The sequence below is a fragment of the Heteronotia binoei genome, chromosome 3 (genome assembly GCF_032191835.1).
Source record: "Heteronotia binoei isolate CCM8104 ecotype False Entrance Well chromosome 3, APGP_CSIRO_Hbin_v1, whole genome shotgun sequence".
Classification (NCBI taxonomy): domain Eukaryota; kingdom Metazoa; phylum Chordata; class Lepidosauria; order Squamata; family Gekkonidae; genus Heteronotia; species Heteronotia binoei.
Window position 1 is genome coordinate 176,379,256 of NC_083225.1, and position 11,146 is coordinate 176,390,401.

General features: G+C 47.5%; 1 protein-coding gene across 2 annotated transcripts in view; it reads right to left on the bottom strand.

Moving 5' to 3' along the window:
• The window catches only part of DEUP1 (deuterosome assembly protein 1), a 95,729-nt gene extending 86,187 nt beyond the window's left edge, over nucleotides 1-9,542 (bottom strand). For both annotated transcript variants that reach the window (XM_060234946.1, XM_060234945.1), the window contains exons 1-2: nucleotides 9,350-9,542; nucleotides 4,135-4,195 (exon numbers count right to left, since the gene is read on the bottom strand). In XM_060234946.1, coding sequence (XP_060090929.1) covers nucleotides 4,135-4,178 — 44 coding nt within the window. In that variant the 5' untranslated portion in view covers nucleotides 4,179-4,195; nucleotides 9,350-9,542. The remainder of the gene's footprint in view (nucleotides 1-4,134; nucleotides 4,196-9,349) is intronic.
• Between the last annotated feature and the right edge of the window lie 1,604 nt (nucleotides 9,543-11,146).

Sequence of the window (11,146 nt, forward strand, 5' to 3'; positions counted from 1 at the left end):
TGAATGGAGGGACAGCTTGGCGGAAGAGAAGTGGTTGTGGCATAATAACAAGGGAATTTTCAGAGACTGAAAACTCTCCATAACCTCCTCGCTCTCCCTTATCAATGGAAATCTCTTGGTTCAAGCTGCTACTTCTACACTTCAGTTCCAGGTTCTGGAAAGGAAAAAGCATGTTGTGGTTTCATAGCAACTGCAGGATGAATCCACGGTTGGCCTGGTTGCTAGACAACTACAATATTTATTATTTCTTTTATTTATGGGATTTCTATCCCGCCAAAGCAGGCAATACCTTCTTCCTATGCATCCATACTCTCTTCTGCTGAAATAGGTCAGAAACAGAGTGCTAGGTGGAAAGAGAGTAGCAGCTAGCAACACTGCATGACTAGAGTGCTGAGGCTGAAGACCAGGGATTGCCAACCAGAGACCAGGCAGCCAAAAATGACCCACAAAAGCCAGTGCAGTGCCATGGATAGTCTCAGACCAGGAAGTCCTAGGGCCAAATTCCTAGTCCTCCAGAGATGCCAGCCTCCAGGTTGGACCTGTGGAACCCCTGGAATTTCAGCTCATCTCAGGGCTAGAGATCAATTCCCTTGGAGAAAATGGATGCTTTGGAGGGTAGACCCTATGGCCTTGTCATTTATGAAATGGTACTACTTTGGAGGGCATGTCAGGGCATGGCCCTTACCCTTCCCCGCAGCCTCTGGTTGAGCTGACTGCCTCACGACGGTGCCTGGACAAGGCCATTCCCCACCTCTGAGGTCCCTGTCCTTCCCAGGCTCCACCCCCAAATTTCCAGGAATTTCTGAGCCTGGATCGGCCAATCCTATCCCTTCATTCCCCTCCAGCAGCCAGGGGGACCTGGCAGCCCTAGTCCCTCCCCTCCCCTGCCCTGCCCTCCCTTGAGGTTTTAAATGGTTGCTTTGCTGCCAGTGTCCTCTTCCTCCTCTGAGAGCCAGTTAGGTGCAGTGGTTAAGAGCAGCAGACTCTAACCTGGTTTGATTCCCCTCTCCTACACATGAAGCCAGTTGGGTGACTTTGGGCCAGTCACAGTTCTCTCAGAGCTCTCTCAGCCCCACCTCCCTTGAAGGGTATCCATTATGGGGAGAGGAAGGGAAGGTGATCATAAGCTGGGGTTGGACTAGATGACCGTGGAGGTCCCCTCCAACTCTATGATTCTATGCTCCAAGACTCCTTTGTGTAGTGAAGGGCAGGGTAGAAAACCCAACCTCCTCCTCCTTCGTTCTGTTCCCAGGAGCAGTCTGCTGCCTGAGCCCCACCTCCCTTCTGAAGCACACATTGGGCCTGCCAGTCTCCGGGACTGCTGCAGTTGCATGTCAGGGCATGGCCCTTACCCTTGTTCCCTTCCCCACAGCCTCTGGTTGAGCTGACTGCCTCACGACGGTGCCTGGACAAGGCCATTCCCCACCAGCTTCTATCCACCAGCAAGTGAGTGTAGGGATGGGGCCACCCCCCCCCCAAAAAAAACAAACAGACAGTCTTTTCTGTCCTCCTCCCCCACTTCATGGGAATGCTATGAAGGTGCAATTAGAGCACTGTATGATTCTCTGAGATCCCTGGAGGAAGGAAAGCATAAAATGAAATCCCTCCTGCCAGCCCCAGTACATTTTAAATAAGATCTGGCCATTTTTATACAAGATTTCTAAGAGATTGCGCTGTACCATATTTTAATGCGATGTCTTTTTGGTATCAGTACATCATTCTGTAGCCCACAGCCTCCGTGAAGCAGTCCTTACTTATTTAACATGAACTGATTTGCTTTTGGGCATGTCCTGGGAAGGCATTTTTTTTTTTTGCCAATTTGCTTGGCAGGATCTTGGGAAACACATCCCTGCCTCAGGCCAGTTCCCTCCAAGGCGATCTCACACCATCTGCGTGCATATGTGCCACAGCAAAGCTTTTCAAACTACGCTCTAGCATGGGTGTTGAACTCATTCGTTATGAGGGCCAGATCTGACATAAATGAGACCTAGTCGCCAGGCTGGAAAACATGCTTAAAACGTTAGCACTCATTGGTCTTAAAGATGTTTTCTTTGTATTTCTCCAATGGGATCCAGGGAACTTGGCAAAGGAAGCTCTGGTTCTTTCCTTCATTCCCAGGGAATTGAGTGGGGGGGGGGAGCCTCAGACAGTAGAAGGAAGAGAGGCTTGGCTCAGTAGCTCTGCTGTGCAATTGAAAGAGCCTGGTAAAGCAAGCTATTCCTCCCCCCTTTCTCCCCAAAGGAGGAGCCTCAGCCAATGGAGAAAACAGAGGTTTTGTTTTGCAGCTCCTGTGCAATTGAGCAAGCCTTGCAAAGCAAGCTGTTATGCAAAAGGAAGCAAGAGAGAGAGAGAGAGAAGGAAGCAGATGACAGCCAGTTGCTCGGGAGCCTGATAGGAGCCCTCTGGGGACCTGATTTGGCCCCCAAACTGCATGTTTGTCACCCCTGCTCTAGGATACTTTAGGAAGCTCACTAGGGTTTCCTCAATGAAAGGATCAGTAATGGAGAACAAGTTTCCTTAGACTTGAGTCCAGTAGCATCTTAGTGACCAACAAGATTTTCCGCATATAAGCTTTTGAGAGTCAAAGCTCCCAGATGTCAAAGACGGCTTTGACTCTCAAAAGTTCATACCCCGAAAACTGTGTTGGTCTCTAAGGTGCTACTGGAGCGTTCTAACTTTTCTACTGCACATGAACACGGTTACCCTCTGAAAGTTTCCGTAAAAGACAACTTGCCAATCACAGCCCATCTTCCCCTACAGTGTGGAGCTGAAGGCAAGTGCTGGGCTTGTTGATAGCACATTCTCCATTCAGGTGGGGTAATGGTGAGAACCAGGGAGTCCTGCCAGTGCCCTGGTGAATTCAGCTTGCCCAAAAATATACCACAGAATCCTATGTGGTGCAATAGAGTTTCAAAGCAGATGTTCATCATCAGAAAAGACAATGCAGAAAACGGTCCCTGAAGGTGGCAAGCTCAGGGTTGCCAATCCCAGGCAGGGGCAGGGGATCCCCTGGTTTGGAGGCCCTCCCCCTGCTTCAGGGTCATCAGAAAGTGGGGGGCAGGGGAGGGAAATGTCTGCTGGGCGCTTCATTATTCCCTATGGAAACCGATTCCCATAGAGTATAATGGAGGTTTGATCCATGGGTATCTGGGGCTCTGGGGGGGGCTGTTTTTTGAGGTAGATGCACCAAATTTGCTTCATAGAATACAGTACCTCTCCCCAAAATACCCACCAAGTTTCAAAAGGATTGGACCAGGGGGTCCAATTCTATGAGCCCCAAAAGAAGGCACCCTTATCCTTCATTATTTCCAATAGAAGGAAGGCATTTAAAAAGTGTGCAGTCCCTTTAAATGTGGCCAGAACTCCCTTTGGAGTTCAATTATGCTTGTCACAACCTTGCTTCTGGCTCCACCCCCAAAGTCTCCTGGCTCCACTCCCAAAGTCCCCAGATATTTCTTGAATTGGACGGCAACCCTCGGCAAGTTTGAAAGGCACTGCATTCCAATGAAAAAGCCTTTGTGTACTTTAAATGGCACCAACTTTGTTACAAAGTCTGACTGCACTGGTTTGAGTTGTGAAGCAAAAGATTCTTCTGCCCCTCTCACCAATCGTCCGACTGCAAAACAGAGCAGCCTCCTTCATAAAAAAGGAACTCCAAAGGTCAAAGGCTCAAGAACTATGACCCCTGACATCTCTAGTTAAAGGATCAGGTAGCAGGTAATAACAAAGACCTTTACCTAACACCCTGGAAAGCCACTGACAGTCTGAGTATACAATGCTGACCTTGATGGACCAGTGGTAGTATAAAGACAGATGAAGATGAGTAGCCATGTTAATCTGTTCATCGCAGTAGAAAAGAGCAAGATTCCAGTAGCACTTTAAAGACTAAGAACATTTGTGGCAGGGGAAGAGCTTTTGTGAGCTTTCAGATACCTGAAGTGAGCAGTGACTCACAAAAGCTCATCCCCTGCCACAAATGTTCTTAGTCTTTCAGATGCTACTGGACTCTTGCTGATTCAGTACAAGGAAGCTCCATGTGCTTATGTGACACGTGCCATGTGACATGTTCATTCAAAAAGCGCTGAACTGTTCTGAATACATGCAAACATAAAAGATAGAAAATAGTGTACCTACCTAGCCATGATTTGTTCCTGTAGAACCTCTAATTTCTTCTCCATTTCAAGACCTATTCAATCTATTTAAACAAGAGGGGAAAATCTTTTTAATTCACTTATTTATGCTGCAGGCGAAAATTAACAGCAGAAGTTTTCTAGAGGCACAGTTCTGTGGTGTGGGAAGGGAACAGAGGGGTTTATTCTACCATCATCTTCTCTCTGCTTACAGCATAGGAGATCCGCAGTTACCACCTGGAAGCTTGTGCAACGAAGTGAGAGACACAGGAAAAAGTGAGAAAGGGAAAGGCACTCAGCCTCCGTGTAATAAAGTCACACTATCAACAAGTTTTCCCTTTCTTCTGTGTATTATTCACTCAGAGATATACCTTTTAAAAAGACTTATACAAAATACACTATCGGTACATACAGTGAAAATGGAACACTACACAGTAGGAACCTATAATCCAATGAAATGCAAATTAAAGTTACTTAAAACAGGAGCTTGTCCCGAATTCAATGGATCACTGGTATCCCACTGTTGTGTAGTTCTTCTCTGTATCGGAATTAGTCCAAGTAGCCCAAGTAGCGCTGTGGCTTGATAGTCCAACAAACGGCTTGATAGTCCAACAAACAGCCACTCAGCCACTAAAGACTTAAGTTGGATCAACAGTTACTCCTTGAGGAAGCCTGGCTCCTGAATTTTCACAAAATGGAGAAGAAGCATTGACTAAAGATTCTAGAAAGACTCTCTAGATTTGCCTGGTGAAGCAAAAAGACAAAAGGCAGTCTTGTAGCACTTAAATCTAAATTTCTCCCCAATGGGCAGCCAAAGCAGCTTATGACATTCTTCCTGTCTTCATTTTATCCCCATAGCAATTCTGTGAGGTAAATTAGGCTGAGAGCATGTGACTGGCCTGTGAGCTTCCACAGCAGAGAGGGGATTTGAACCTGGGTTTCTGAGGTCCTAGTTTGATGAAAAAACCCCACACCACACTGGCTGTCCAAGAAATTTGTGTCATAAACAGCCACAGACTTGTCCTAGTGTGTATTTCTTGCTTTCCATTTTCTTTTCACCCTAGTGTTTACAATTGTCGATTCCCAATGAGTGTGTGTGTATATACATTTATATCTTTGCCAACTAAGAATGCACGTCATATTTCTGATGGAAGCTTCTGTAACAATACAGGTTATTCAGCATACCAAGAGATTCCTTTTTGTTTTAACACAATTCTCACCAGCCTCACCAAATGCAATTCCCAGAATTCTTTAGAAGCCATAGCCAACCTGGGCAACAGCAGATATAAGCTACTGTAGCACACCCTTTTGTTTGACACACACTAAAACAAATAATAAAATCAAAGCAGAAAAGGCAGAATCTATCATTGCACTTTAGAGTAAGTCTATGCACGCTTTCACATTACCATGGCTTTACCTGCAGAATGGACACGAAACAAATTATATAAAGCAAAATACTGACGATCACTTAACACAAAAATGAATTAGTCTTATATTTTAAACACTCGGTACTATCAATAAGGGAGGTTCAGCAGTGCTTCTTTTGTGGCTACAGTAAGAAGGATACTATAGTTACTAGTTTTCCTATTTTAGTAAACATCATTTTTAAAAGCTAGGAAATAAATTGAACTGCAATACACACTTGTCTACTTGAACTCTTTTTTAAACTGCTTCTCGATTTGGGATGTAGGAGAAAAGTAGCAATAGGAAAATGTACGTGGCTGTATTCTCTGTGGTCCATAAGTGATAAATTGCAATACTGGCCACAATATTGTTCCCTGTCCTCTCAGTGTTCTTTGTTCAACGTAATCCTTAGAGATGAAGGTGGGATCATATTAGGAGAAGGAAGAGTTCCTGCAGTCTGAGAATCTAGATTTCATCTTGTTTATTGCTCAAGGCATCCATGTACACTATTCATCTTCCTTTGCCAATTTGTTACCAGTCGGTGCTCAGAGTGAGTCTCGTCAACTCTGACCGGATCTTTTATAGGATTCTGGAATAATCACTGGGTCAGCTCTAGCAGAGCATCTCTTATTCCATTCTTGGATTGCATGCCATTTCCATGGGTGCTTTTGTGGTGTTTCATATCACCTACAATCTTGGCCTTTTAAATAGATCATGGGCCCTGAGCCTGGAACCTTCTGCATGCAAAGCGGATGCTCTAGCACTAAGAAGAAGAAGACTGCAGATTTATACCCCACCCTTTGCTCTGAATCAGAGACTCAGAGTGGCTTACAATCTCCTATATCTTCTCTCCCCACAACAGACACCCTGTGAGGTGGGTGGGGCTGAGAGGGCTTTCAAGGACAACTCCTGCAATAGCTATGGCTGACCCAAGACCATTCCAGCAGCTGTAAATGAAGGAGTGGGGAATCAAACCCGGTTCTCACAGATAAGAGTCCGCACACTTAACCATGATACCAAACTGGCTCTCCTTAGCATGTTCCTTTTGCAAAGACAGCCAGCCCCTTTCTTCTTACGTACTAACTGTATGCATTATTTTATATGAGTCAGAAAGAGACTTACAATGCAACCCTATGCAGGTTTACTCCAAAGTCAGTTCCACTGCATTCAATGTGCTTGGCTCCCAAATAAGTATGTACAAGACTAGAGTCATGCCCACTGAAGTTCCTACACATGTTGCTGTGTACTTTGGCTAGGGTTGCCAACCTCCAGGTGGTGGCTGAAGATCTTCTGGAATTACAACTGATTCTGGGATACAGAGGTTAGTTCCCCTGGATAAAATAGCTGCTTTGTAAGGTGGGCTCTGTGTGGCATCACACCCCACTGAACTCCCTCTCTCCCCAAATCCTTCCCTCTCAATTAGGGATGCCAGTCTCCAGGTAGGACCTGGGCTTCCCCTGGAATTACATCTCATCTCCAGACTGCAGTAAACAGTTCCCCCAGAGAAAATGGATGCTTTGGAGCAGAGACTCTTAGGGACACTGTTCTCTGCCGAGGTTCCTGTCCTCTTCTACAGACTCCACCCCAAATCTTCAGCTGCTTCCCAACCTGTTTTTTAAATTTCTTTCCTTTATACAAAATAACAATATTCATAGGTTCAATCTAGTACAGAAATCCCCAACCTGATTTTGACAAACCAAACCCCACCCCACCCCCTGCGGGTGGCCAGGGGGGACCTGGTAACCCTACTCCACCCCCCTCCCCAATCTCCAGGAATTTTACAACCCAGAGCTGGCATCCCTAGCTTTGGCCCAGGAAAGTTCATGCCACATCAACTCTGTAGTACCCCTAAACTCTAGTCATGTTTTTGCTGCAACAGTCTTATCCCACGGTGCCCTTCTACAATGCTTTTACAGAAAAAAAGGTAAAGGTAGTCCCCTTTGCAAGCACCAGTCGTTTTTGACTATGGGGTGACGTTGCTTTCACAACGTTTTCACGGCAGACGTTTTTACGGGGTGGTTTGCCATTGCCTTCCCCCAGTCATTTACGCTTTCCCCACAGCAAGCTGGGTACTCATTTGACCGACCTCAGAAGGATGGAAGGCTGAGTCAACCCCGAGCCGGCTACCTGAACCAGCTTCTGCTGGGTTCGAACTCAGGTCGTAAGCAGAGGGCTACGACACTGCAGTACTGCAGTTTTACCACTCTGTGCCACTGGGCTCTTTTTAAAAGAATACTGGTTCTGCTGGGTTCGAACTCAGGTCGTGAGCAGAGGGCTCCGACTGCAGTACTGCAGCTTTACCACTCTGTGCCACGGGGCTCTTTTTAAAAAGAATACTGGGACTAAAATGAGAGAAGGGGAGTATTTCAGTAGTGTTCTCTCTATAAGCTTAGTTAGTGTAAGCTAGCTCACAGATTCTTAGCCTCCAGCTCACACATTTTTGTCTTAGCTCAGAAAAAATGGCCCCAGAGCACAATAATTTATGCAGCAGCTCACAACTTTAATACCAGTAGCTCACAAAGCAGAATTCTTGCTCACAAGACTCTGCAGTTAGAGGGAACATTGGTTTCCACTAGCCTTCGTTTAAGCCCTAAAACCTCTTCTCAGTGAAATAAATTTAAAAGTCCATTGCCATAGCGGAGTGGGTTTCAGAGGGTAGCTGTGTTGGTCTGCAAGAGAACAGCGCAGCTGGAGTCCAGCAGTGTACCTGAGAGCCCAGGGGTGGCCAAACTTGCTTAACATAAGAGCCACATAGGTGTTAGAGAGCCAGATGCCAGAGAGCCACAAGACACAAACCTCAGATGTCGGAGAGGCTCAAGGAAGGAAGGAAGGAAGGAAGGAAGGAAGGAAGGAAGGAAGGAAGGAAGGAAGGAAAATTGATGGGAGATGAAGGAAGGAAGGAGAGAAGGAGGGAGCGAGGGGGAAAGGAAGGAAGGAAAATTGATGGGGGATGAAGGAAGGAAGGAGGGAAGGAAGGAAGGAAGGAAAATTGATGGGGTGAAGGAGGGAGGGAGGAAGGAAGGAAGGAAGGAAGGAAGGAAGGAAGGAAGGAAGGAAGGAAGGAAGGAAGGAAAATTGATGGGGTGAAGGAGGGAGGGAGGGAGGGAGGGAGGGAGGGAGGAAGGAAGGAAGGAAGGAAGGAAGGAAGGAAGGAAGGAAGGAAGGAAGGAAGGAAGGAAAATTGATGGGGGATGAAGGAAGGAGGGAGGGAAGGAAAGAAGGAGGGAAGGAAGGAAGAAAAATTGATGGGGGAGGGAGGGAGGAAGGAAGGAAGGAAGGAAAATTGATGGGGGATGAAGGAAGGAGGGAGGAAAGGAAGGAAAGAAGGAGGGAGGGGGGAAGGAAGGAAGGAAGGAAGAAAAATTGATGGGGGAGGAAGGAAGGAAGGAAGGAAGGAAGGAAGGAAGGAAGGAAGGAAGGAAGGAAGGAAGGAAGATAGATGGGAGGAGGGGAGATAGATGAGAGGAAGAAGAGAGAGGTGGAAAGAAAGCAACTTTAACTTCAAAGGCATTCTCCAAGCCGCTGTCTGGCTTGGAGAAATTATTTAAATAGAGAAATGCCATCTTCAGATTGGCCAACAGGGCAGTGGAGGCTTGGAGAGCCACAATATGTGTGAAAGAGCCGCATGCGGCTTCAGAGCCGCAGTTGGCAACCCGTGCGAGAGATCAGCAAACCAGAGCCGAGTGGCTGGGGGAGAGAGAGAAAGAGTGCCTCTGAGCATGCACACGAGGGTCTTTCCTCGCCCTTCTCTCGCTGCTGAGGAATCCCAGCCACGAAGCCTGAAAGGAAGAAGGGCTCGAGAGCGGAAGAGTTACCTGCCGGGCGCTCTGGGCTCTTCCTTCCCGGGCTCCACACTTCTGCTTACTCCGGGGGTGAAGAAGGGGCCTGCCAGCTCCAGCAGGCTCTCTCCCTCCCGCCACGGAGGCCGCCTTTCCCCATCGCGCCCTCTCGGCCCCTTCGGGAGGGAGAAGCGGCGGCGGTTGCAGGAGCGGCCTGCAGGCTTCTCTCGTTGCCAGGGGAACGGGGCGGCCCGGAAGGCCCGGCCAGGGTGAGGTTCGGCGTGGAGAGCGAGACCCCAAAGGAGGCCTGGCCGAAACGGAGGGGAAATGGCGCTGCTGGGAAAGGGATGGCAGAGCTGATAAGCAGCAGCAGGCTGAGGTCGGTTTTGCACTCGGCGGAGAACAAAGTTTGAGTCCAGTGGCGCCTTTAAGAGCAGTAGAGTTGCCAACCCACAGGTGGGGGCAGGGGATCCCCCGGTTTGGAGGCCCTCCTCCTGCTTCAGGGTCGTCAGAAAGCGGGGGGAGGGGAGGGGAGGGAAATGTCTGCTGGGAACTCTGTTATTCCCTATGGAGATTTATTCCATAGAAAATCATGGAGAATTGATCCGCGGGTATCTGGGGCTCTGGGAGGGGGGCTGGTTTTTGGGTGGAGGAACCAAATTTTCAGTATAGCATCTAGTGCCTCTCCCCAAAATACCCACCAAATTTCAAAAAGATTGGACCAGGGGGTCCAATTCTATGAGCTCCAAAAGAAGGTGCCCCTATCCATTATTTCCTATGGAAGGAAGGCATTGAAAAGTTGGCTGTACCTTTAAATGTGATGGCCAGAACTCCCTTTGGAGTTCAATTATGCTTGTCACAGCCTTGATCTTGGCCCCACCCCCAAAGTCTCCTGGCTCCACCCCCAAAGTCCCCAGATATTTCTTGATTTGGACTTGGCAACCCTAAAGAGCAGTAAAGTTTTATTCACAGTAGATAGATCCAAGCGGGCAGCGGTGTTGGTCTGAACTTGCAGTAGAACAAATCAGGAGTCAATATTCAGCTTTAAGACCAACAAATCCAAGTGGGCAGCCGTGTTGGTCTGAAGCAGTAGAACAAAGTAGGAGTTAATTTTCACCTAAGACCAACAAATCCAAGCGGGCAACTGTGTTGGTCTGAAGCAGTAGAACAAAGTAGGAGTCAACTCGCACCTTTAAGACCAACCAATTTTTATTTAGAATGTAAGCTTTCGTGTGCTCTTAAGCACACTTCATCAGACCTTTTATTCATGGTGTAAGCTTTCATCTGCACTGCACTCACACTTCTTCACGAAGGCTTCTACCTAGAATAAAACTTTGTTGGTCTTAAAGGTGCCACTGGACTCAGACTTTGTTCTGCTGTTTCAGGCCAACACGGCTAAATCTATCTGGTTTGTGCAGTTATCCTCAGCATTTGCGGCTGGATTCACGAATAAGGAATGAAATGCGAACGAGGGACTGGGAACCGACTTCACGTCGTAGACCACGTCTCTGCAGAATTTTAAGCTTTCCTCTTAAGTCTCAGGAATCTTCCTGCAACTAGGGCAGGGGTGGCCAAACTTGCTTAACATAAGAGCCACATAGAATAAATGTCAGATGTTTGAGAGACGCAAGATGTGAGTGTCAGATGTTTGAGAGCTGCAAGTCAGATGTAGGAAGGAAGGAAGGAAGACCAGGGAGGGAGGAGAGAGGGAGAGATGGAAAGAAAGCAACTTTAAATGCATTCTCCAAGCCAGCTGACGGTAAAAGAGCCACATGCGGCTCCTGACCCACAGTTTGGCCACCCCTGAACTAGAGTTTCCAGGTCCCCCCCAGC